Raw genomic sequence first — 27,954 nt, forward strand, 5'->3', positions numbered from 1 at the left:
TCCTGGCAACAGACCTCCATCCTTAGGTGCTTTCGGAAAGTTACCTCATTAACACACACAAGACACCCTGATCGCCCTCAGCTCAGGAAATTCCAAGGGTTTTAGGAGGCTGCCAGAAACTGGAAGACAAATAGTGATACACATTTCTTATTATAAGTCACAACATCACACTCTTGTATGCAAACACTCTCTAATCCCTGCCCCCATTCCCTCTCTGCCCAGATGCCTACGCCTCCCTGCTGGGCTCTAAGTCCTCTTTCCAGACTTTCATTATGTGTCATCATCCTCACACACACCTTCCTCACTGCTCAGGCTCTGACTTTCTAATGCCAGGCTGCCCCCTGTGTGGTTACCCTCCTTACCTTGCTTGGGGTCTGACACCCTACCCCAGGCCATCCCTCTCCTCTGTAGGATGCCCTCTTCACCCCACTTGGACTCCAATACCCCACATGAGGCTACCATGACGTCCCTCAACACCACTGCAGGTGCCATCCTTGTCATATTCCACCTAATGGCTTTAGATCGCATTATTAGGATAGGAAAATGCTTTTTTAAAATGAAATTTAAATTACTTTTTTTTTTTCTAATTTTAAAAAAAACTTTATTTATTTTGGCTGAGCTGGGTCTTTGTTGCAGCGCATGGGCTCTCTTAGTTGCCCCGAGGCATGTGGGATCTTAGTTCCCCTGACCAGAGATTGAACCCACGTCCCCTGCATTGGAAGGTGGCTTCTTAACCACTGGACCACAAAGGAAGTCCCTAGTATGTTTTTATCTGAATTAGATTAATTTTACAGTCATTCATCTGATTCTCTTACCTACTTTTAAATTGGCTTGGCAACAAAATCAGATGGTACTTTAGGTTGAAATTACTCGTAAAGAGTATACATTTTTCAAGGGCTGTTGTTTTTACTTTCAAAACCCTTGTAAATCTTGACAGTTTGTTCCCTATTCTTTATTTCCCCCTTCCCTATTCTTTATTTCCCCCTTCTCTGTTCAACTTCATAATAACCCCTGTAAACCATTTTTTCCCCATTGCCATGTTCTTTCTTTTTTCTTCTATTATTTAGTCACTCATTTTCTTTTCTTTTCTTTTTCATTTCTCCAAGGAAGCGTCCATAGGCTGGTATGACACAGTCTAAGATGGCCACAATAGATTTTGTTGTTATTGTTAGTTCATGCAGAAAAGGAAAAGAACATCCTTTATCGCTCTCTCAATTGACGTTTAGGTAGAACGTGAGATGTACCTCCATGTCTCTGTTGAACTTCTGAATCTGAAGTTTAATTGGGGCTGGACAAGGGAATCAGATCATGGAAAGAATATTAGATGCTACACATTAATTTTAAAATTTGAGACATAGTTTAAATTCAGGGTTGCCTACCATTTACTACAAAAGCAGTGCATTCCCCAAGTCAGGGAATTTCCTACCTGGGATATTCCACGTTGCTCATGTGGGACTTGGGAGGCAAGGGGAATTAACCCAAAGTTGACAGTCATACTGCTTTCTACGCCTTGAGTAATAAAGTCCTTTTTCTCTGATCCAGGAGTTTTGTGTCTTCCGCCAGCATCCATGAAACAATAACAGGATAATTAACTAGCTTGCAAATAGGGCAGGATCAAATTCCAAATCTTAATAACCAGCCGATCCTTTGTGAGTTCAGTCCTCTATTATAGCATTTAATTCTTTATATCAAACCTCCCCTGTTCAAATTATTGTGTGGTTTCTGTCTCCTGATTGGTCCCTGACTAATACATCGTAACTACAGAATCATCTTCCTCATATCCTTAGAATTTTTAAGCATTTGTCTCTATTAAATTATACTAAACTTCTAATAATGGATTCATGACTTTCTACTAATGGCTCATCTTCTCATTTCCACTCATTACTGCTCTACTCAGCAACCCTGCTCTTCACTCTATTGACAGCACCAATTCTTCTCTGTACCCAGGACATTAAATATGCCATCCTTACTAAAATGCCCTGCTTTTGTCCTCTCACCACAGAAACGTACTTAGTAAGGATCAGTTTCTGCATGTGTGTGTGTGTGTATGCACTCATGCACATAATAGGCAGAACTACCCAGCCTGTTTCTACTCCTTAAAAGCTTCAAATGTAGCACAGATGTGATGAGGACCCTATCACAATATCTAACCTTGGCATCAAATAGGTATCATCATCCTATGTAATCAGGACAGCCAGAACTCACCTTCATGTGGCAATCTTGCATAGATTTTTGTTAAAGGCTCTAAGGTCATACACATCTGGTTGGTTTTTAAATTTGGCTCTGTTAGTTTCTACATCATTAAGTGGGAATAATCATATCTACTTCATAGGGCTATTGTAAAGATTAAATGTATGAACATATACATGATGTACTCAGCACACAGTATCTGCCACGTAATCAAGTTGACTCAACCTCCCTATATTTCGGTAAACAAATGACCAAGTCTGAGGCAATTTAATAAAACATGAGCTTTTAGCCCAATTTCATTTAAATGCTTCAACACCTAAGAGAGGCTCTGCTTGTCTTCAGGCCCAGAGACTCAGTGGGGAGACCTGACATACTGAGTTCAAGGCCTCATTCCTCAGTCTTTCATCTTCTTTCAATCACTTTCTTGATGTTGGAAGCTCCACCTTGGTTTACCATTTTCTTTGCTATGTAATTTCTCCACATCCTCTCCAATACTTATTTTCTGTTTTTAAAATTACAGTCATCCTAGTGGATGTGAAGTGGTATCTTATTGTTGTTTGGATTTGCATTTCCCTAATAACTAATGATGTTGAGAATCTATTCATGTGCTTGATGGCCATTTGTATATATCTTCATTGGAGAAATGCCTATTCAAGTCATTTGCCCATTTTAAAATTAGATTGTTTGTCTTTTTGTTGAGTGTAGGAGTTCCTCATATATTCTGGATACTAGACTTTTATCAGATATATGATTTGCAAATATTTTCTCCCATTGTGTGGGTTGTTTTTTCACTTTGATAGTATCCTTTGATACAGAGGCTTTTAATTTTGATGAAGTCCAATTTATCTATTTTTTCTTTTGTTGCTTGTGCTTTTGATGTCATATTTAAGAAATCATTGCCAAATCAAAGGTCATGAGGATTTATGCCTGTTTTCTTCTCAGAGTTTTATGGTTTTAGCTCTTATATTTATGTCTTTAATATTTATATATGTTGTAAAGTAAGGACCAAATTCATTCTTTTGAACATGAATATCCCCGAAGAGACTATTTTCTCCATTGAATGGCCTTGGCACCCTTGTTGAAAATCAATTGACCATACTATGTTGACCACAGTTTATTTCTGGACTTTCTATTTTATGCTTTTGGTCTATATGTTTATCCCTACACCAGTACCACATTGTTTTGATTACTGTAGCTTTGTAATAAATTTTGAAATAAGGAAATGTGAGTCCTTCAACATTGTTCAAGATTGTTTTGGCTCTTTTGGGTCCTTTGCAATTTTACGCAAATTTTAGGATCAGCTTTTCCATTTCTGCAAAAAAAGGCCATTGGGCTTTTGACAGAGATTACATTGAATCTATAATTTGTGGAGTATTGCCATCTTAAGTCTTCCAAGCCATGAACATGAGATGTCTTCCATTTATTTAGGTCTTATTTAATTTCTTTCAGCAATGTTTAGTAGTTTTCAATGTATAAGCCTTGTACCTCCTTGGTTAGATTTATTTTCAAGTATTGTAAATGGACTAGTTTTAATTTCCATCTTAACTTTTTTTGGGGGGGGGGCCTGTGTATAGGAATCAACTAACAATTGTGTGTTGATCTTGTATCCTGCAACATTAATGAATTTGTTTATTAGCTCTAATAGTTTGTGTGTGTATTCTTTAAGATTTTTAATACACAGGATCATGTCAGCTGCAAATGGAGAGTCTTACTTTTTCCTTTCTAATTGCGATTCCTTTTATTTATTTTCTTGCCTAATTGCTCTGGCTAGAACTTCTGGTACAATGTTGACTATCAGTGGTGGGAGTGAACATTTTCCTGATCTTAGAGGGAAACCTTTCAATCTTTTACCATTTAGTATGCTGTTAGCTGTGGGTTTTTCGTGAATGCCTTTTAACAGGTTGAGGAAATTCCATTCTCTTCCTAATTTGCTGAGTGCCAAGAAAGGGTACTGATTTTTGTCAAATGCTTTTTCTTATCAATTGAGATGATAATGTTTATGTTCCCTTCATTCTTTTTTTTTTTAATAACAAAGAGCTTTATTTTCATATCACTGTTCTAGTTTCTTCTGAGTTCTCTGCATTCTATTATGTGGTATACCGCATTGACTGATTTTTATATGTTGAATCATCCCCATATTCTTGCAATAAATCTTAGTTTGTCATGGTATATAATCTGTCTTTGTCTGGCTTAGGTATCAAGGTAATGCTGGTCTTATAGAAGGAATTAGGAAGTGTTAACTCCTTATCTATTTTTTTGTAAGAGTTTAAGAAGAATTCGTGTTAATTCTTCTTTTAATGTTTGGTAGACTTCACCAGCGATTTCTACTAAATTCTGGTTCTGTACTTTCTTTGTTGAGGGGTTTTTGATTATTGATTCAATCTCTTTGTTATAGATGTGTTTAGACTTTTTACTTCTTCTTGAGTCAGTTTTGGTGATTTGTGTGTTCCTAGAAATTTGTCCATTTCATCTAGGTTATCTATTTTGTTGGCAATAAAGCTTATTTTTGATGAATAAATTTGTTTATGGTTCAGCCATCCAAAATACCATGCAATTTATCTAATATTTATAAAACCTGAAATGTATGTTTTCTTGCATTTAGTCTTCTAAAGCAAAATGTATATAAAATTCCATAAGAGAATTAAACAAAATTTCCCCAATAGTAAGAAACAAAAATCTTCTGATAAGAGTGTGACTGATAAATTTCACTTCTAAAAAGCATAAGCCTTCTTCACGTTTCTTTTTGTTAAAGTAAATGATTTCTCACATAAAAGGAAACTTCTTTTTCTACCTAGAAACAGGAGTGATGACAGAATGGACTCCTGAGCCTCTGCCTGTGTTTGAATCCCTGCTCTGCCACTTATTTGCCATATAGAATCTTGGGGTTAAACTCTTCCTGACCCGGGTTCCTCATCTGTAAAAAGGAGAATAATAACAGAACATACCTCATAAGGTTGCTGTGAAGATTAAGTGCATTAATACATGCAAAAACTTGGTTCCTAGTTCATAATAAACATTCAATAATTATAAGAAATATTATTATTTTTCATAAGGTGGTCATTAATTGGGGTTAAAATTAAGAGCAGCTAGACATCTCAGTGCAGAAGCTAACAGTAAAAGTCAAGATAGCAATGTTAGATGATGCACACAAGGAAGGACCATATTTTCCTCTAGATTTATAAGATCCCAGACTAGGAGAAGAATGAATGCTTTGGTGAATGCTCTGTCACTAGAAAAGAAATAGTTTTCTTCACTAGTACCCAGAAGAGCAGAGCCTGCTGATGACAAAACTGCATTAGACAGGCCCCTTCAGTGGAATAAAAAATCAAAGGGACTGTTCTATGAATCCCATAAAGGAAAGGAAGATCCTCAGAGAAAAGAATCAGTTCCTTTACTTTAAGGTGAGTCTGACTCCATTGCGGGCACAGGGAACAAGAGAGTGGATGATGAGTGGAGATGAGAAATGATCACAAGTGTAAGTACTTTCCTTCCAAATCACAGGTCTAAGCCTCCACAAGAAGGGATGATGTACTGACACATTTCTGCTTTTGAAATTTTTGCTTTGTTTCTTATAGCTTTTCCTCTTCTTCTCTCCCTTACCCTAAATACATAAATATACTCTACCACTGATCCCTCCTTGTCAGGAAAGTAACTGAATTCATATCCACACTATAATGAGTATATGAAATATTAATGTATGTCACTATCACTGCTATTTTCTTAGTGGTCACACCAGTAAAATGCCCATGGAATTTGTTTTATGCATAGACGTACTAAGTTTCTTGGTTTCCTGTGTAGAAACATTTCACAAGCATTCAAAATCAGCTAAAAAAAAGTTTCTTTTAATTTTTAAAGGAAGCAACTAAAATAAAGGCTACCCTGATATAAAATGTAAAAACACATTAACCACAATATGGACTTTCAAAAGGTGGGAATTTAGTTTATACTCATTTTATATTAAGATATAAGTTAATGACTTATACCTTAAAGGATTTATCATAAAATGTTATTGCCCAGTGCATTTTTGCAAACAATAAATAATTCACTGAGAATATTAACATTCACATGTGTAATTAAGAGTTTACAAATGTACAAAACTTTGGGTAATAAACACTTTAAACTTATTTTTCAAACATTGAATAAGCCCCTTCCCCCCAAACTGTTTGATTACAAAGAAGCACAAAGGATTACCTAACTCTGGCAAAAGATAGCAAACAAGGCAGGGGAGGCAAATAGAGATCTGAGAACATAAGAATATCCAAACAGTTCTGTCAGTATAAAAAGACAAAATCAAAACATTTTTAACGATATAAAAGAAAGCAAATTCACACGATTAAATGCTAATTAGGTGAAAGAACATTAGAGGGTATATAACATTTATTTTCTCCACAAAATTTGCATATCTTAAATTTAATGCAAAACACCATGTTTCAATTCTAATTTAAGAATATCAATAACATGGAGTTCTTGGTGAATCTAGATGGAATGAACATTTAAATAGATCCCAAAGGTCATATCAAGTTTTTATTTGGTCTTTGTTGTTCTAACTCTTTAATATTTTCATTTATTCATTGGACTAAGCCGATTTTAGAAATATATCCACAAGCGAAGCATATATAATGCAGCTATTTCTGAAAACAGCTAAATGCATAGTCTTTAGTAATATCATTAAGACAGTGGTTGTAGTTAAGTAAACAAATGAATAAAAATTACCATAATTCATGTATGATAAAGTTACATAGCAAAACATTAGAAGTTTTATCTGGGGTATTTGCACTGTAAGAAAAGAAATGTGGAAAATATGAGCAAAATGTGCTTGATTATTAAAAGAAATGAAATTCCCAGTTAACACTGGGTTGTGTCAGGAGCAGTGCATTTGTCCTCATATTTTATATCAGGAACATACGTTCACAATCCACCAGCTGCAGTTTTGATTTGCTAAGAAATAAAAGTATTTAATCCTGGTTCTTCCTTGTTTTAACATCTTCCCTTAGAGACCAGGCACTTCGTGCTCTGGAATGTGGCCTTGCAAATTTACTAAAAACGTATCCATTGATAGTAGAACAATTATACTAAATTCATAAAGGAAGCGAATATCTTCATTTAGAAAACAAAGCACTAAGTTATAACTTTACAGTCACAACGCAAGCCCCAGCTCTTCCTAGGCACAGTGGAGCAACCTAAAAAACAAACAAAAAAAAGACACGTGTTGGGTTTGTGGGTAAAAACGTTGATAATACCACACCAGTCGGTGAAATACTGAAATAGTTCGTACTTGTTGGCAAAGAGCTGCTGCCTGCACCCTAAGCTGGCCCAGGTCTTAAACAAGACTCTTCCTCCTGAAGCCAAAGCTTCATAGACTAAATTGTTCTGGGTATATAACATAATTATGTAGTATTTATTTCTCTTTAAAGGTGACTTTTAAAGATAGCACAGGAATTGTTCTACATGAAACACTATTTTGGCCAACATGATTCACAATATGGATGTGAGGAAATGCTGAACACTTAGAGTAGCTTTGTGATTAATATGGAGAAAGTACCAAGTATTATCCTGAGAGGCCATGCAACAGAAGTGCTATCTCAGAGAGAGTACACAGAATATACCACATGCCCTGGGTCTGTCGACTCCAGAGGAACCACTAACTTCACATTCACTGATGACCTTCTCAGCGTGGCTGAAGGGTCTAAACCCATTCTACTGTTTTTTACCAGAGTGAATAAATAATAAATACTACCGATTGAACTCCTTAGGAGTGGAAACAAACCTGGTGAATAAACTCCATGACAGTGAGATAGAAGTATGAGGTACTACGGGAAAAGTATAATCTTGACTTATGCATTAGGAACAATTCTTAAATCTTTCACTTCTTGTCTTTTTTTTTTTTTTTTTTTAAAGTACTCTAGACACTGGGCAATTCATAGCGGAGGTAAGTGTGGACAAGGATAGTTTTAAAAGAAGGACTACTTGGAGCCCAGTAAAATCTATGCATTTGAGCTAAGAGAATTAATTAAGACACTAGCATTTGGGAAGGGGTGACTAATATAAAGTACTAAGAAAGTTTGTTTTGTACTTATGTATGTGGGTGTATGTCATAAAGTATTTTTGTCAAATACATGATATCAAAGTGACTTTCTAGTCATTTTGACTCCTCCTCCCCAGACCAATGAGTGGATTTTAAGAATACATCTGACTTCAATTTTAAGAGAATTCTTGGTTGTTCTCCATCTGAATCAGTTGTTTTGATCACTGTTATATCTTTTTGAACAAATAACCTATTTTAAAAGCATATCTACTTACAATATTCTAGAAGTAACCTCTACGTCATTTAAATCAAAACGTCTGTAATCAGCAGCTTTTCTCAAAACACTCAAGACACTAAGTCTCTACATTGTGAATAGCTGATGTTGTCACGACAACCAGCTAGAAAGTTTAGCTTAGAGAATTTATTAAATACAATGCAGTCACCTCCTGCTTTGGGTCAAGGCTGGTAGTGGGGTGGGTGATGGCTTAAGACTTAGTAATCACATTTCATTCCCTGTACAAATAAATGTCCTCTTGTCCATTTGTAGAAACATTGAATGGAAAACATTTATTTTTCAGATACTATGGTTGTAAATTCACATATAGGAGCTTTAAAATCACTTATATGTAGAATCTAAAAAATACAACAAACTAGCAAATATAACAAAAAAGAAACAGACTCACAGATATAGAGAACAAATTATTGGTTACCAGTGGGGGGAGGGAAGGGGGAGGGGCAAAATAGGGCTAGGGGATTAAGAAGTACAAACTATTATGTGTAAAATAAGCTACAAAGATATATTGTACAACACAGGGAATATAGTCAATATTTTATAATATCTATAAATGGAGCATAACCCTTAAAATCGTGAATCACTATATTGTATACCTGTAACTTATAATATTGTACATTGACTGTACTTCAATAAAAAAAATTTAAAGAAAAGTAATGGAGATGGCATGTAAACCAAAGAGCTATGTGGTCACAGATTATTAATTTTGATACAGGGTGATTCAGCATAAGGTATTAATTATCTGTAACAGCAAGTCTGAAATACTGGCTAATAGGTTTCCTTATAACTGGCCTAAGGGCTTAAATAAAATACACCTCAGGAAAAGAGATCCTTCTATCTCTTCTTGGATTCCTTGGTTATCATTCACAATTACTTCTGCCACGGTAGGAGGCTGATGGTAGGTAATCTCATAATTTCTATGAAATCCCGTAGCTCTAACTCAAGCTCTCAAATTATGCCTTCTCGCCTTCACCAAGTGATCTCACTTACTTAAGAAACAAGATCAAGGTCATAACAATCTAAGTCTCTTTTTCTATCCTTCTCTTCACTTGAAAACACTTTGTATCTTTCTACACTGATATTCTCATTTTTCCCTCCAGCTTTGGAGGATAAGATCTTTCCTCCAGTCTAAGGAGGACCTGCCTTTGCTCTCAATTCTGTTCCTGTCCTTCTTTCAGAAAAGTGCCCTTCAATTTTGCTTTCTCCTTCTAGCATCTGGAATCCTGTTCAACTCTCGTCTTCATCTCTATTGTGAAAAAGATCCTAGGCTCAAATTCTAACTCCACCATTCATCTGCTGTGTGACGCTGGGTCAGCTATTTAACCTCTCTGTCTCAGACTCCTTCATCCAACATAGTGAGGAAATAATAGTACTTTCCTTATAGTGTTGTTGGGAAGATTCTTTAATGTAAAGTACTTAGACCAGAGTCGGGAACATAAAATGTACTCAGTAAGTAAGTATTAACTTTCTATCATCATCATTTTAAAATTGTATGCCCCTCTAGCTCCCACATTTACTTTTACTCTTCTTTTTACTTTTTACACTGCGTGGTGGTTTCTGATTCTATCATATTCTCAAAGGTCCTGACAACTTCATGAATGACAAATCTTCTTCATTCTTCCTTACGCTGTTGAAATTCCCCTCTCCTTTTTTTTTTTTTTTAAACATTTTATTTATTTTTTTTGGCTGCGCTATGCAGCATGTGGGATCTTAGTTCCTCCACCAGGGATTGAACCTGTGCTCCCTGCGTTGGGAGCGCAGAATCTTAACCACTGGACTGCCAGGAAAGCCCCCCCCCCCCACCTTTCTTTTAATGCTCTATTTCATTATCTACTAAGACACTCTCTAATCATTCTTCTGCTGTTTCCTTCAGAAGCTGCACCTCTCTATACAACCTAGTAAGTGTATAAATTAAAAATAAACAGGACTTGGTAATATCTCTTGGATCCATCTGTATATTTAACACCTCAAGCCTTATAACTGAAGTTTATAACTTTATAAATGTTTTCCTTTCACCCAGGCTTCACTTACCCTGCCCCTAACCCAACTTACCCTGTCCCCACCTGCTGACATGTGGACTTTCTATTACTGCATTGCTCTCTTGGTTAAAAGTCTCCACTGGTTTCTCATTACCAAACTCTTTAGATTGACCATTGCGGACCTCCATCCCGACCCCAACCTTCCTCTCCAATAAGAACTCCTACTCTTCTCAAGCATGGAGCCTTATAACCCACCACACTTCCTTAATAGAGCCTGCATATTTCTGCTTTAGTGACATTTCTTTCATGTTTTCTCACACAATTTCCTTTTTCCTCCTACCTTTTATTTTTTGGCCACGCTGTGCGGCATGTGGGATCTTAGTTCCCTGACTAGGGAGAGAACCCTCGCCCCCAGCAGTGCAAACAAGGAGTCTTAACCATTAGACCACCAGGGAAGCCCCTTCCTTCTATCTTTTTGAATTGGATCAATTCATTAAGGCTTAGAGTAAATCCCACTTCTTCCTTACCGAAGCCCTCTCAACAGCCATTTTCTCTCTTCTCTTTGATTTCCTAGGCCACTCACTGCCTATACCATGGGACACTTCATACCAACTGCTCAATACTGTGGATCCTCCCTTTACATGAGCAGATCTCACCTACCTAAGTAGTTAAGCTCTGTGACAGCAGGGATTCTCATAGGTATTGTTTTCTTGACAGTACTTACCACTGCTCCTTGTATGTAGGAAAACCTTGGCTCAATTAAACATCTGAGTGCCTTTTATGTACCACATACTGAATTGGATGCCAGAGGCAGAAAATTCCTGGTTCTGTTCTGGGTGATGATGGAAACAAAGATCTCAAAAGATCATTCTTAGAAGTACTAGGCCCTCTCAGAAACAGACAAAGAGGGAATTTTTTCTGTTAAGTTTGTCAGGTCAGGTTTCTTACTTGTTAATGTGACTTAGGATTGCCATCTTTACTAGGTTATAACCAGACATTTGATCTGCTCCCAAATATCTGTGGCTTGAGTATTTAAAAATTATTGCTCATGTATGGGTAAGTGGTTCATTTGTTCCTGACTACTATCTTTGTTTTTAATTTTCCACAATCTCCCTCCCTTTATTACAGCCCTCTTGTGGTCCTATCAGCTCTATCTATGCTAGAACATCTCATCAATTCTCAGCAAGTAAATGGTGGCAGCTAATAATAATAATAATAACCAACTAATAAGAATTTCTTTGAGTATTAACTTATATTTTAAAGGTAATTTTGGATTTTAACTATACTATAAAATTAAACATTCCCTCTGTTTTCTTATATTTAGTTAAAAGGTGACTTTATCATGTTTATGCCATATATTTTGATATTGGACATAATTGAGAGGATTTGTTTTACCAAAACAATTGTTGGGCTTCCCTGGTGGCACAGTGGTTGGGAGTCCGCCTGCCGATGCAGGGGACGCGGGTTTGTGCCCCGGTCCGGGAGGATCCCACGTGCCGCGGAGCGGCTGGGCCCGTGAGCCATGGCTGCTGGGCCTGCGCGTCCGGAGCCTGTGCTCCGCAATGGGAGAGGCCACAACAGTGAGAGGCCCACGTACCGCAAAAAACAAAAAAACAATTGTTTGTAACAAAAACAGAGTAAGTGTAATAATGAAAAATGAAATGTCATACCTGGGTCCACTCATTTGTCTGGGGATCATAAGCCTCCACTGTATTAAGGTAAGTCTGTCCATCATACCCTCCGACAGCATATAATTTATCACCAAGTAAACAGACTCCCACGGCATCTCTGCTGATGCTCATAGATGCCACTGCAGTCCACATATCCGTTTTAGGATCATATCTGAAAGAAAATTTTAGAACTGGAGCTGATATTGTTCTCACAATACTTTACATAAAAATAGTTTTGTCCTTTAATCTTATCATCTGCTATATAAAATACATTTGAACATATTTTAGAGAAAAATATCAATATTTTCCTGAAAACTTTTAACTTACAACATAATAGAGCTATTTTGCAGATGCGTAACACTTAAACTAGTCAAAAGAGCTAATGTAAATGTTGAAAACTGCTTTAAGGTTTCAGGTTGCCTACTGAAAATCTGAGGAAATCAATTCATGAAGCTCTATGTAAGATGACTTACAGCCTCAATCATTGCTAACTGTCCATTTTTGGAGCTTCTTGTTCCTTTTATGAAGTATGTTAATTAGAACTGCCCCAAATTGTCTATCTGAGAGCAGATACATCATGCTAAGATGACTTATACTGCTTCCAATACTTGTATCAATAAACAATTTTTCACTGGGTGCGGTCCTGTAGTGGGCCTGTAATTTATGGGGCCAAGTATATAAAGACTTCTATATCCCTTTCCTGGATTATAACATGTAACAAGCATAGTCTGAATTATTTTCTCCCCAATACAGGTGAAATGCAGGTGTAACTATCATGCTCTCTCAAAAAACACCAACCAACTCTGCTTATTATTTCATAGAAAGCACTTGTTGTCATCAACAAACCTTCATTTCACTTTTTATTCTTCTTCTAGTCATTTATAATTTATTGAATAATATATACACACACATTCATTAACTTCCCATTGCTCTTTAAAATCCAAAGTTTTTAATAAGGCATCAAGACTCTGCATGATCTGCCCCAATGTCCCCCCACTCCTTTTCTGCCACTCTCTCCATCATTCTTTGTTCTCCAATGACAGTGGCCAACTTCCAGTTTTCTGAATGAAACATATTCCTTCCTGCTTTGGAGTGTTCATACACACTCCTATTGACTCTACCTCCTAAAGCCCTTCAATTCTCCCCATTCCACTGACCATAGCAGATGGGAGCCTAAGCCACTGTCCAGAGCTTCCACTGACATCGGGCTCTTTACCTAGGCTCGTATTTGAGTTTTGAACAAGGATGACTTGATCAAGATTTCAAGCCTTACTAGCCCTTTATTTTCTTTTAGTATTTCATACTACTTCATTTTATATCAAAATATGTCAGGAATGTCCCTCTCCTTTTTGCTTATTTGGCCTCCAGCCCGTAATTAATTCTCTGTGAAATTTGTCAAACCCCTTTTCTTATTAGGTACAATGTCCAGTACAAAGTAGGTACACAATAAATGTTTGTCATATGATTCAATTAATAAACTGTATAATCAATTCTAAGGTCAGATTGAGAGAAGACTGAGTAGGCTCTTGGTGACAGACTGAGAGATGGCCTGAGCAGACCACCCAGTGTTTACAGAGCTCCTAAGGAACTACCTTGCACATTGTGGATGCTCAATAAAGAGTTACCAATTCGTGTGGAAGTGTCAGAGGCTTAGGTTTGATTTTTTATTCCTAGTTTTCCTTCACAGGAAATTACCTCTCCACACAGTCTGAGAGTCTGGAAGTCAGGTTGGATGCAGGTGCGTCATGGCCTCCGATGGCATACAGCAATCCATTCCAGGTAGTGACTCCTACTCCCCCCCTCCTTTTTGACATTTGTGCACAGAGTGTCCATTTATTAGTATGAGGGTCAAAACATTCTACTGACTTGAGACAAGAACTGCCATCACGACCACCAACTGCATAAAGTCTGTAAAAACAACAAATGGGATGATAAATAAGAGATGGTGCTATTATTATGCATAAGACAGAGGTTATTCTTATGGTATTTCATTGAATTCAAGGTGCCTATCAACGATAAGAAATACTGTCGGGCTTCCCTGGTGGCGCAGTGGTTGAGAGTCCGCCTGCCGATGCAGGGGACACGGGTTCGTGCCCCGGTCTGGGAAGATCCCACATGCTGCGGAGCGGCTGGGCCCGTGAGCCATGGCCGCTGAGCCTGCGCGTCCGGAGCCTGTGCTCCGCAACGGGAGAGGCCACAACAGTGAGAAGCCCGCGTACCGCAAAAAAAAAAAAAAAAAAAAGAAATACTGTCAATTTATGTGCCATTAAGAAAGAAGATGGGACTTCCCTGGGGGCTCAGTGGTTAAGAATCTGCCTGCCAATGCAGGGGATATGGATTTGATCCCTTCCAGGAAGATCTCACATGCCGCGGAGCAACTAAGCTGGTGTGCCACAACTACTGAGCCTGTGCTCTACAGCCCACGAGCCAGAGCTACTGAGCCCGTGTGCCACAACTACTGAAGCCCACGTGCCTAGAGCCCATGCTCTGCAACAAAAGAAGCCACTGCAATGAGAAGTCCAAGCACTGCAACAAAGAGTAGCCCCCAGTAGCCGCAACTAGAGAAAGCCCGCGTGCAGCAACGAAGACCCAATTCAGCCAAAGATAAATAAATACATTTATAAAAAAGAGAAAGATGTGCTACCAATTAAATGGCACATATATATATAAAAAAGAAAACAAACTCACATGAAAACAATGACAACATTTTCACAGCTGCCATCTGTTTGACAAGTTATCATTGAGTGTAAAATGCGTCACAATTTTAGAGATGTTAAAGTATGTCTTAAAATAGATAAAATATTGTGTATAAATATACCATGACATTTCTTAAATAGCTAAGATAGGACTTGGTGATAAATGAAAGAAACTAACCTTCTCTGAGCACCTACCACAGGCGAGGCACTTTACATGTATTAATTTAATCATTATAATGATGCTATGACAAACCATTTGTATCCCTGTTGCACAGGTGAAGAAACTGGGGTTCATGGAGATTAAGAGACTTGTACATAGTCACCCAGGAAGAAGCAGAACCAGGACAATAGTTATATTAATGAGCAGTTGGACAGTCAAGAGTCATCTGGTATGTACTTGTAATAGTGAAATATGAGAATAAAACTACAGATTCAAATATATTGATTTACTAGGCAACGTTTAGGACGTTAACGTACCATATTTATATTTATTGGTATGTTAACGTCCTAAACATTGCCTAGTAAACCAATTTATTATCAATCAATATACTGCATTAATTTAAAAGTCTTTTTACTCTGAACTTAAAATATATATAAAATATTTTAAATATTTAAACATTTGAATATTCTTTATTAAGCACAAAATCTTCTTACACTTACTATTCACATAGGAAGCTCTTTGTAGATATTTTTTCTATCATTTAAAAAAATAATAAATTCAGTTCACTGCTGTTCAAAAGCCCACACATTTTGAATTTATGGATGCCTTAGTTAATATTTAGCTATTTTTAATTCTTGAGAAATAATATTTGAACTATATCAAATTTCTGCCCATTAAAACTCTAAGTATTTATATTTGGATAAATATACATATTTTAAAGACAGATTTCATAATTTTAATTCATAATTTAAAGTACCTATGCCACTCAAACTGGTTCTTAAATAATAAGACAACCATATTTTAAACAGCAAAGCATGTTTGTAGCAGTGTCTTGTTCTAAACTTAAAATATATTAATAGTATGGAATTTGAAATTTATTTGAAACTTTAATCTGTTAAAAATTTTATGTTAAAAACTATTTTTTGTGCTACTGTTCTTAATATTAAGCTGTCCTCATCTTTAACTAATACTTGGAAGAATAATTACCTAAATATGGATCATAGAATATTAGAAGGAATCAACTAGAAAATGTCAATAAGTAAAAATATATGTACACACACATATATAGTATCATAGGCTTCCAGCACCCTACCCTCTTCACAGTGAACTCATGGGTCTTCTTGTGAAAAGTGGTGTAGTACAGTGATTTAGAGCATGTACTCTGGAGCCAGACTCTCTGGGTTTGAATCCTGGTTCTTCCACTTATCACTTACTAGCTGTGACTGTGGACAAGTTATTTAATCTCCGTCTGCCTGAACTTCATCATCCATAAAATCTAGAAGCCCTGCCTCACAGGATTATTGGTGATCAAATTTAAAGTACTTTGAATATTGCCTGGCACATGGTAAACATGGTATGTGTTAAAGGGGAAAAGTAAATTCTGTCTCTATTTGCATTCTTTTAGAAAACGGTATTTTAGGAGATGTTAAATGTACAAACAACATTCATACTGAGATAATATTAAGGGCTAAAATGTATTGTAACACTTTCTGAAGAATCATATCTCACGCAATGGTTTTCAAACTGTATTCTAAGACCAGGACTCTGTGGAGGATGTTAGGGGACCCCCAAAATGGTTCATTTAAAATTAAAGATTAAAAAGTAGTTTTAATTTTCAAAAATATCACCTGGCTCAATTAAACGTCATGCAAAATTCAGAACTCATCTTTCTTCCCCATGACAATATCTATTACAATAAAAAGAGAAATATTATGTCAAATTGCAATAGTATTGTACTACATATTTAAAAATAAGATTTAGGTCTCACCTGACTTCTAAAATTATGATCAAGAATACAAGTGGTTGGTAGATATTGTTTGAGATTCAGCTGAGAAAAAAGTGTCTACTACTTTCAAACTACTTGAGCAATTTAACTGAAGAATTTCCTGTGATTCCAATTAAATTGCTCTAGTAGTTAAAATAACTATTACCAATTTCAGCTTCTTATCTGCGAATCAGGATTTTCTTCATACTGGACAACCAAAACAAAACAGAAATAATCTGTGTTCTTTAAAACAGACTTATGCTTCTACATTGATTTTTACAGTAAGTATTATAAACTCAAACTTATAATAAATTTAAAATAAGCTTATTATAAACTTGAACCTCCATTTGCCTTAAGTATCGAGGTTTTTGTAAGATTTCACTTGAAAGAAAGATTCTATTGCCAAAAGTATTTGCCAGCCAATGGCTTAAAAGTAGCCTGAGCAACTGGAAGTTTAGACAAAGTTTCTTTCTGTCAAACATGGCAGAAATAAAAATTTTAACACTTTCAAAATTTTAAGATACAGAGGGTAACTCATAAGACATTAAAACAGTTCTTCCCTAAAGAAACGAACTATATTTTGCATCAGGAAGCATTGTAAAATAATTTAAAATAACAAAAACAGTATTTAACTGGGCTTTTCATTTTATAAATTAAAAAAATTGAGGCACAGAGAAATGATTTGTTTTAAATCACAAAGGACTGGTAGAGAGAAGATACATAATTAATTTTTTCAATCAACTGCATATTTAAAATATTAACAACATAATTTCTATTTTTTCCAGGTTCTGGATTTGTACCCCAAAATGGAAACTAACAAAATATTTTAAAACATTGCTACTTTATTTTAGTGCAAGCTTAGAAAAATGGTGGTTGATGGATTAACACATCCTCTTCTTGGGGTGATTAAAGCACTCCTGCATATAACTGGTACCAGGATATTCTTCACTAAGGTTGCACACTTCAGCTTTATGTGCTGGATACTGTGCTAGGTGTAAGAAACAAGAAGTCAGATCAGGTCATTCAAGACCATGATCTGCTATAGGAGATGGACCAGTCAATAACTACAATAATAGAGTGGTACATGCTGCAATACAATTATATACAAATTATATACAGTAAAATTGCTGAGCATGGAATGGACAATCAGTGCAGGGGGAATGAAGAGATGAGAGTGGGGATTGGAGGTTTCCTGGAGGTGATTTTTAAGCAAGTTTCAAGGATGCTGAGTTTGCCAGGAAGGAAAGTGGGGGAAACAATATTCTAAGAAAGATGGTCTCGGTTAACAGACAATAGGAATGTGAAACAAAATGTATTTTTCACAAATGGATTAGTTTTGCTGGAGTGTATTATGCATGAGTAGAGGAGAGAGAAGAGGCTAGAGAGGTGGACAGAGGCAAGATCAAAAAGGAGGCTTGGTCAGATAAGCTACTGAAAGGTTTTAAGTAGGAAAGTGACATGGTCCTATTTGTGTTTTAGGCAGAACATTAGGTGAGTCTCTAAAATGAAGAATGAAAGGAAGAGAGTTAAGGTTAGGGACAAAGTGACCAGTCTACCCCAATAGACCAGTTAAAATCACAACGTAGATATACGATACTTTCAAAATCAACTGTCTTACTACTTAGTAGATAAGAAGTCCTTAGCTTCTGATATTATTAGGTACTCTCAGAATTATACTCAACAAATTGTGCTTCAGGTAGGTTAAATACAGAAATATTTATTTCTCATTAGAGAGCAAGAAAAGGTAAGAAAGTAAGATACCTCTATGCCTAGAAGTCCAGGATACTGTAGGTTTGGAAATCAGGTTTTAGAGAAGGCAGTTATTCTTATGTCTTCTATTAGAAATAAATATTTCTAGCCAGAACTAGTAATTTCTTTTTTATCACTTTCTATACTCTTTGGTGGCTGACTCTTCTACCAAAGAACTAGGAGAGAAATGTAGTGATAAAATTTGAAGCCATTTCTTTAGCTAAAACAAATGAGGGGAGGTGTATTGAGATCAGATATATTTAAAAAATGGGTTTCTATTTCTATATCTTATTACTTGTAATCGTGCTAAAAATTAACAAAAAAAAGGATGCAACTAACAGGTCCTGAGGAAACAAGACCTTAGGTCATAAAATATAAAAATATTACTAACATTTTCTCATTTTTTTGATAATCAGTAACAATCCAACAAATAATTTTAAGTCTCTATGTTTTAACCTTGGTTCTTTCCTCTTCCTGGAAATGATGATAAAACATTTTAAGTGAGTAAAGGTATGCAACAAACAACTTTTATTTAATAACCATAAGGGCTTCATTTTATGGAAGAAAGGCCTGAAAAAGATACTATGTATTTAGTATTTGAGTGGTGGCTCTATCCAAATTTGTTTACTCTATTTAGAGCAGATACGAAGCAAGAAAGCACCTCTTTCTAAATGCATTCTAGTTTTCAGCAGTTTACCAAGATAAGAAGGAAGTAAAAGTAAGGAAAAATCAGTAGAAGAAATGGAAAGAATTATTTAGGGAAACATGAGAGAGACCATACAACTTTTAAAAGACCATATACTTTTAAAGCTATATGAACCACCAGATTTTGACGACATTGAATATTCATATAAAATTTATTCACTCAAAATGATAACTAGAAATTTATAGTATCTGCACATTAGAATAAAAGACTAACAATGTTGAGCTATTTATATTTAGAGCTATTATAAAAAGAGACTATTTAAAAAGGTTGTTTACATCACTCAGAGTTATTTCTCTCATGATTTCTATATATCTTTAAGTTGGACAAGATATAGCTTAATACATTTAATTTATTGTGTTTTAAGTGGAACCTTAAATATTTCCTTACTTTCCGCTTAGTACTGCCACACCTACTGTGCTTCTGGGAGTGGACATAGTGGCAACAAAATTCCACTGGCGAGCCTGAGGGTCCCATCTTTCCACTGTATTCAGATAGCTCCAACCATCATGCCCTCCTACTGCATACATAGGGCCTTCCAATACAGCCACACCTACAAGGAGACAGGAAAGAAGCAATGACTTAAAAATCTTTTAACTGAAATGTAAGTACAATGAACCTTTAACATGCAAATTTAACTAGGCAAAAATTGATGATAAAGATATCTGGCTTTCTTATAGCTCTTCTTGGTAGATAGGTGGGTGGGTGAGGGGAAGCAATAGCACTGTAGCTCTTAAAAGTTTTAGAGGCAGGCCTTCCCTGGTGGCGCAGTGGTTGAGAGTCTGACTGCCGATTTAGGGGACACGGGTTTGTGCCCTGGTCCGGGAAGATCCCACATGCCGCGGAGCGGCTGGGTCCATGAGCCACGCCGCTGAGCCTTCGCGTCCGGAGCCTGTGCTCCGCAACGGGAGAGGCCACTGCAGCGAGAGGCCCGCGTACCGCGAAAAAAAAAAAAAAAAAAAGTTTAAGAGGCAGTATTTTGAGGTCCAACAGGGGAAAGGTATTTTAAAAAAATACAAGATGCACACATTGCCATACTTAAAACATTTTTCAATAATTTGGATTTATAATATATTAGAAAACAGCAATTTTATTCTTTTCTCCCTTTAATTCAAATTCATAAGATTTTGCTGTAGATTAGATACCACAATCTATTGGCGTGTTTCATCGCGAGGGAACCAAGCCAAATTTCATTTATTCAACAAATAGCTATTGAGTTTCTACTAAGTGTCAGGCACTTAGTAGAACGTAATAGATAAGGCCTCTGCCCTGATGGACCTAATATTTTATTTTATTTTAATCATTTATTTATTTATTTTTGGCTGCTTTGGGTCTTCGTTGCTGCATGCAGGCTTTCTCTAGTTGCGGAGAGCGGGGGCCACTCCTCATTGCAGTGCGCGGGCCTCTCACTGTGGTGGCCTCTCTTGCTGCAGAGCACAGGCTCAGCAGTTGTGGCACACAGGCCTAGTTGTTCCGTGGCATGTGGGTTCTTCCTGGGCCAGGGCTTGAACCCGTATCCCCTACATTGGCAGGCAGATTCTTAACCACTGCGCCACCAGGGAAGCCTCGACCTAACATTTTAGTTAGGAAACAGATACAAAGTATATTTCAGGCATTGATAAGTGCTAACGAGAAAAAAAAGTAGTGGGACTTACCTGGTGGCACAGTGGATAAGAATCCGCCTGCGAATGCAGGGGTCACGGGTTCGATTCCTGGTCTGGGAAGATCCCACATGCCAAGGAGCAATTAAGCCCGTGAGCCACAACTACTGAGCCTGCGCTCTAGAGCCCGCGTGCCACAACTACTGAGCCCGTGTGCGGCAACAACCGAAGTCCGAGCGCCTAGAGCCCGTGCTCCGCAACAGGAGAAGCCACCGTAATGGGAAGCCCGCTCACCGCAACGAAGAGTAGCCTCCGCTTGCCACGACTAGAGAAAGCCCTCGTGCAGCAACAAAGACCCAACAGACAAAAATAAATAAATAAATATATCTTAAAAAAAAATTTAGGGCTTCCCTGGTGGTGCAGTGTTTTAGAGTCCGCCTGCCGATGCAGGGGATGCGGGTTCGTGCCCCAGTCCGGGAGGATCCCACATGCCGCGGTGCGGCTGGGCCCGTGAGCCATGGCCGCTAAGCCTGCGCGTCCGGAGCCTGTGCTCCGCAGCGGGAGAGGCCACAGCAGTGAGAGGCCTGCGTACCGCAAAAAAAAAAAAAAAAAAAGGAGCAAAGTAAAAGAGTAGAGAGGATCAAGGGAGACCTCTCAGATAAAGTGACATTTGAACAAAAATGTGAATGAAGTTAGGAAACCAGACATGAATGTATCTGGGGGAGAAGAAGGTGAGATAAAGAGAACAGTATGTACAAAAGTCCTGAGGCATGCTTAGTGCGTCTGTGGTACATACAGCAAGGAGCCCAGTTGGCTGTGGAGGGTGAGTAAGGGGGACAGCGTAGGAGATGAGAGGAAGGGTGGAGTCAAATCACATGGCGGTCGGGACTACTCTAAGGATTTTGGATTTTATTCTAAATGAGATGGAAAGCCAGCAGAGGGTTTTGAGAAGAGGTATGATATGACCATAGTCAGGTGAGATATAAATATGTATCACCTGAAGGCCAAAACACAAATACTGTGATACGAAGACATTTACTTTTGTGAAATCATGGCCAGATGACATAGTCACCACTCATGTATGATCAAAACCAACGTATCATTCCACTCATTTGTGTTCTGCCAGTACTGGCTATAGGAGATCTATCTATCTATCTATCTAATCTATCTCCAATTATATATAATACATATTCAATTATATATATGTGTGTGAGTATAATTAATTTAAAATTTACTTAAAGATTTCTTTTATAAGTTCAATTTAAAACATTATTTATTATAAGGTAAATAATATTACAAGGTAAATAGTTACAACAAAGCTGTTTTGAATGAAACAAAAATGGAAATAAAGGTTTAAAGAAGACACTTTGCGTGATATGATCATTCTCCTCTGAACTTGCTGCAGTTCAATAAAGTCTTTTGTATGGTACCTAGAACTAATGATAGTATTCCATGCACAATCACATCTGCACAAGACATAGCTGGATCATGGGCATTCTCATTCTATGTAATACTGTATCTATAAGATTTATCTTAAGTTAGAATTGATTTTCTTTTCCCCATAGTAGGGGAAAGTTTGCAATTGAATCACACTTTTGACCCTGGATTTTATGGTCAACACAAATTTGTAAGTCATGTTCATGTTGCTTTTAAGATATATCTTCCTGTTCTGTGCCTACGTAATAGTTGATTTTATGGACTCAAGAGTAATGTGTTATGGTTTTCTTTGTTAAATTTCATATAGTTAATTTTAAGCTCTTCTCTCAGTACCTTAGCCCCAACTGTCTGGTTTTACTCACTTACCTAACTTGGAATTTAAGATCATCTTTCACTGACACCTAAATGCAACTAGTAGAAACCCTTGTCTCTTTGATTTTTTGCTGTATCCACTACCATACCAATCTTCATGCCTAGATATTTTTCATTGGCCTTTTGGGCAACCTCTACTGTGGTGCTCAGTATTAATAAATTGAGTATAGTAGAAACCTATGCTATCCAAACTCAACTATCCTTTCACTGCTACTCATTCATCTTTTAACTCATCTTTTATGATAACCTATCAAATTCTTTATTGCAACTATTTTAAACATTTTCCAAATTGTGATAAATTGACGATAAGGTCACATATTCTTCCTTTCCCAGAATACATGCTTATTTTCAATGTGATTCTTGTAGGTCCTCCCATCAAGAGGAGGAGTCTATTTCTCTATCCTTTGAATCTGGGCTTGGCCATGTGACTTGTTTTGGCCAATGGGATGTTAGCAAACATGAGGCAAGCAGAAGCTTGAAAAGTGTTTGTGCATTGGAGCATGCCTTCTCTTCCTGCTTTTGAAACCCTGTGACTGCCACCATTTGCAGAAGCCTGGTCTAGCCTGAATGATTAGCATCATATGGCCCAGTTGCCTCTGCTGCCCAGGCTGACAGCCTGTCTACCAGTACCCACGTGAGTGAGGCCATTCTAGATCAACCAGCCAACCAGCCTGCCTGCCCAACCTAGATTCGTGAGAAAACCCAGCAGAAATCTTCTAAGACAGTCCAGACCAGAAGAACTGCCCAGCTGATACACAGATCCATGAGCTAAATAAATGGTTCTTGGTTTAAGCCTCCATGTTTTGAAGTGGCTTGTTGTGCAGCAAAATCTGGACGATACACATACATTGCAATCTTTGTATACCTACAGAACACAGAGCATGGCATATAGCACACACTAATCAATATCTGCTCAGTGGATTATTGAATTAAAGAAAAAAAGCCTCTATCATTACATTCTCTGTGTCACCTCAAAATTTTTCTGCGTTGTACTCATTTCTGCTTAAAAACTAAGGGATATAGATGAAAACCAATAATGCTAAAGGTTTTTAAATAAGTATGCATTTCAATTAGGTTAGATAACACTAATTGTCAACATAGAACCCACATGTCAAAAGGTGGCTTGTCACTCCATCGTGGTACACCACAATTCTTAAATATTCATGTTTTCACTTGTGCTGGTTGCACAATATACATTTATGTACAGGCTTGTTTTCTCTGCTTCTGCTTCTCAGATGACAGGGAGCATGTGCAGGAATGCTTGGTGACTGCTGTTGGCCCAGCAGCTGCCACACTGCTCTTCTGCCTGGTAAAGAATGTGAAAATGCCATGCAAGCCTAGGGTATGGCCTTATGAATGAATCTGCAGTTATGCTTACCAAGGCCATGCCTATGTGTAGACATAGGAGGCATCACACTCCAAGTTTTTGTTTTGGGGTTGTAGCATTCTACAGTATTCAAAGTCTTCAGTCCATCTCTTCCTCCAACCACATACAGTTTGTCATCTAACACCGCAACGCCGAACTGCAGCCTCCTCCCATTCATATTGGCTACAGGAGTCCACATATTTGTACGGAGATCATATTTTTCAATGCTTGTTGCTCCTTAATAGTGATAGATAGAAGTTAGGCAAATAAAAAGCTCACCGTGCTTGAGTGTTTTATGAAATTAGACATATAAAAGTATATTATTAGCAGTGACAGTAATACATTTAATAAATTACAATAAGCCCCTGCATGAGCTCATCCTTGCTTGTATCTCTGTCCTCATCTCCTACTATTCTCTAGTACCAGAGTACACCTGGCTCTGGTACTAAGAGGTCAAATGAGAAAGGATTATCTGTAAAAGGGGGCTGAGTAGCAACAGCCAGAAGTGGGAGGAAAGCAGGGTAGTTTAGCACCATGGAAACCAAAGTAAAAAAGTGTATAGCTGCTGAGAGTATCAAGTAAGATGAAGACTAAAAAGTATGACTGGATTTAGCTGCATGGAGGTCACTGATGACTTTAGGCAGGGTCCCTTGTTTGAGCAGTTGAGACATGATTGAGAGGTGAGGAAATGGAGACAGTGAGCATAGACGATTCCTCTAAGAAGTCTGGCTACAAAAAGGAAGAGAGAGATAAGAATTACTCAGTGGAGGGAGGTTTCGTTTTGTTTTGCTTTTAAAAGTAGAAAAACTTGAGTCAATGGGAAGGATCGAGTTGTGGGGAAGGAAGCTGAAAATACAGGAGTTGAAGGGATCCTCATTAATGGTGGGAGGTTCCTGAAGAGGCAGGAAAGGGCAGTATCAGGGCACAGGGGAGGGGCTTTGATAGGAGGAGGGAGAGGATACACACTCCACTGCAACCAGGAAAGACAAGAGCATAAGTGTACATCAAGTGCTTTGGGAGCTGTGAGAGTAGAAAGTTTAGGGAATAACTGCTGGACAGTGTCTACATTTTTTTCAAGAATTAGAAGAGCCGAGGAACTCTTCTGTTCTCTTTATGAGGTAAGAATAGTGGAATTAAGAAAAAAAAAGACCCACTCCTCTAAAACAAACAAACACCCAACCCCCAGGTATGAAGAGTTCCATTAGTATCTACTTTACTTCTGTCTTCTAAGCTTCTAATACAACATGCTATCAGTGCTATTCTTACAAAATTACAATCAAGACAAACATTTATTCTAAAGTATTTGCTACAATTAGGTCACCAGAGCACAGACGCTATTGATATCTCCTAAAATTTATAGTTTTGCCATATACATATATGGCAAGAAACCTTTGAAGGTTTATATATATATGTGTGTGTGTAAATATATGCATATATATAAAATATTTTTCTTATATATTTGAGTTTTATTATTTTTTATTTACTTTACAAAAATTTTAAGTTATTTGTAATAAATACCAAGTCTCTTTCCATCTTTGCATTCTCAGTGGCATATAATAGACTCCACTGTATACAGTAGCTGTTCAAAAACATTTTTGAGGACTTCCGTGGTGGCGCAGTCGTTAAGAATCCGCCTGCCAATGCAGGGGACATGGGTTCGAGCCCTGGTCTGGGAAGATCCCACATGCCGTGGAGCAACTAAGTCCGTGTGCCACAATTACAGAGCCTGCACTCTAGAGCCCATGAGACACAACTACTGAGCCTGTGTACTGCAACTACTGAAGCCTGTGTGCCTAGAGCCCATGCTCCGCAACAAGAGAAGCCACCGCAGGCTTCCCTGGTGGCACAGTGGTTGAGAGTCCACCTGCTGATGTGGGGGACACGGGTTCGTGCCCCGGTCTAGGAAGATCCCACATGCTGTGGAGTGGCTGGGCCCGTGAGCCGTGGCCGCTGAGCCTATGCTTCCAGAGCCTGTGCTCCGCAACGGGATAGGCCAAAACAGTGAGAGGCCCATGTACCGCAAAAAAAAAAAAAAAAAAAAAAGATGATGTGGTACATATATACAACGGAATACTACTCAGCCATAAAAAAGAACGAAATAATGCCATCTGCAGCAACATGGATGGACCTAGAGATTGTCATACTGAGTAAAGTAAGTCAGACAGAGAAAGACAAATATTGTATGACACCACTTATATGTGGAATCTTCAAAAATGGTACAAATGAACTTACTTACAAAACAGAAATAGAGTTACAGATGTAGAAAACAATCTTATGGTTAACAGGGTGAAAAGGGGAGAGGGATAAATTGGGAGATTGGGATTGATATATACACACTACTATATATAAAATAGATAACTAGTAAGGACCTACTGTATAGCACAGGGAACTCTACTCAATACTCTGTAATGAGTAATACTCTTTTCTCTATATGGGAAAAGAATCTATAAAAAGAGTGGATATATGTATATGTATAGATGAATCGCTCTGCTGTATACCTGAAACTAACATAACACTGTAAATCAACTATACTTCAATAAAAATTTTTAAAATATTCATTTTTCCATTCCTTCCAATAAAAGATTATTTAATACCTTTTGTTGAATCCATTCCTCCAACTGCAAATAATGTACCAACAGTTGACTTCCTAGGTTTTGTCCGAGGACTCTGTAACATGGGCCGTCTCTCTGGTAGTAGGTGATACTTCATTGCTTCCATAATTAGTTTCTGACATTGTATATCATCTCGAAAAAGTGCATTATTTTCCATGTCTGCTAGGAACTAGAAGAAATAGTATGTGTATTGAATGACCAAGAAAATAGTAGGGTTGAAAGAATAAACTAGTTCACAAATGGAAATGATCTCATTAAAAAAAAAAATCCAAGGGACTTTCCTGGTGGTCCAGTGGTAAAGAATCTTCCTTCCAATGTAGGGAACGTGGGTTCAATTCCTGGTCAGGGAACTAAGATCCCATATGCCGTGGGGCAACTAAGCCCACGTGCCACAACTACTGAGCTTGCGTGAGCCTCAACTAGAGAGCCTGCATGCCGCAAACTACAGAGCCCACGTACCCTGGAGCCCACGCGACACAACTAGAGAGAAGCCTGTGCACCACAAGGAAAGATCCTGCATGCCTCAATGAAGATCCTGTGTGCCGCAACTAAGACCTAATACAGCCAAAAAAATTAAAATAAATTAATTTAAAAAATTAAAAAATAAGATAAAGTGAAAAGTTAAAAAAAATCCAAGTCTGGACATCTATTTTTAACTAAAATATTCAACATTTACAAAATTTACATTTCATTGAAAAACAGAAACTGAGGAGAAGTGGTATGCTTTAAAATCTTAATAGTGCTTATCTCTGGGTAGTGGGGAAACTGGTGTTTTAAATAATCTTTCTTTGTATGTTTCTATATTTTCCAGATTGTCTGAAATAAATCATTTTACTCTTTAAGTTAGAAATAGTTTTAACTGAAGAATAATAAGTAGGAGTTGACTAATTAGACTGCATTTATCTGACCTCTCTAAAGAATGTTCAACCAGCAACCAACAGCAAAAACAAAACTTGCCAATTTTTTTGAGCAGCAAAGAACTCCAAATGGTGATTTATTCTAAATGAATTAAAATTCCTTGTACTTCACTGAATCCTATTTTTTTACCTATGTAATTTTATGTAAATGCATAAATATGGTCATTCCCTGCCTTTTAAAAAATTATTTTTTTTCTTTTTGTACTTGGTTCTCCATCCCCCTCCCTGCCCCTTTATTGCCTTATTTCTTTCATTTAGGATATTGAGCCATATGAAATTAATTTTTAAACAGAAGATGAGTTGAGAAATATTTTTTCTTCCAAATGAATAGCTAGTTCTGTACTGGCACCACTTACTAAATAATTCCCTCCATTTCCAACTGAATTGAACCTTGGTCATAAATAGTCTCAGGATATATGA

The 27,954-nt window shown here is 37.3% G+C and overlaps 1 protein-coding gene across 3 annotated transcripts in view; it reads right to left on the reverse strand.

The window, feature by feature from the left end:
• Positions 1-6,017: 6,017 nt before the first annotated feature.
• KLHL5 (kelch like family member 5) overlaps positions 6,018-27,954 on the reverse strand; it is a 75,031-nt gene continuing 53,094 nt past the window's right edge. For all 3 annotated transcript variants that reach the window (XM_060012689.1, XM_060012693.1, XM_060012692.1), the window contains 6 exons: positions 26,600-26,786; positions 24,018-24,242; positions 19,620-19,782; positions 13,852-14,064; positions 12,157-12,328; positions 6,018-7,370 (listed from right to left, as the gene is read on the reverse strand). In XM_060012689.1, the coding sequence (XP_059868672.1) occupies positions 7,314-7,370; positions 12,157-12,328; positions 13,852-14,064; positions 19,620-19,782; positions 24,018-24,242; positions 26,600-26,786 (1,017 nt within the window). In that variant the 3' untranslated portion in view covers positions 6,018-7,313. The remainder of the gene's footprint in view (positions 7,371-12,156; positions 12,329-13,851; positions 14,065-19,619; positions 19,783-24,017; positions 24,243-26,599; positions 26,787-27,954) is intronic.

Source organism: Delphinus delphis, chromosome 5 (genome assembly GCF_949987515.2).
Source record: "Delphinus delphis chromosome 5, mDelDel1.2, whole genome shotgun sequence".
Lineage (NCBI taxonomy): Eukaryota > Metazoa > Chordata > Mammalia > Artiodactyla > Delphinidae > Delphinus > Delphinus delphis.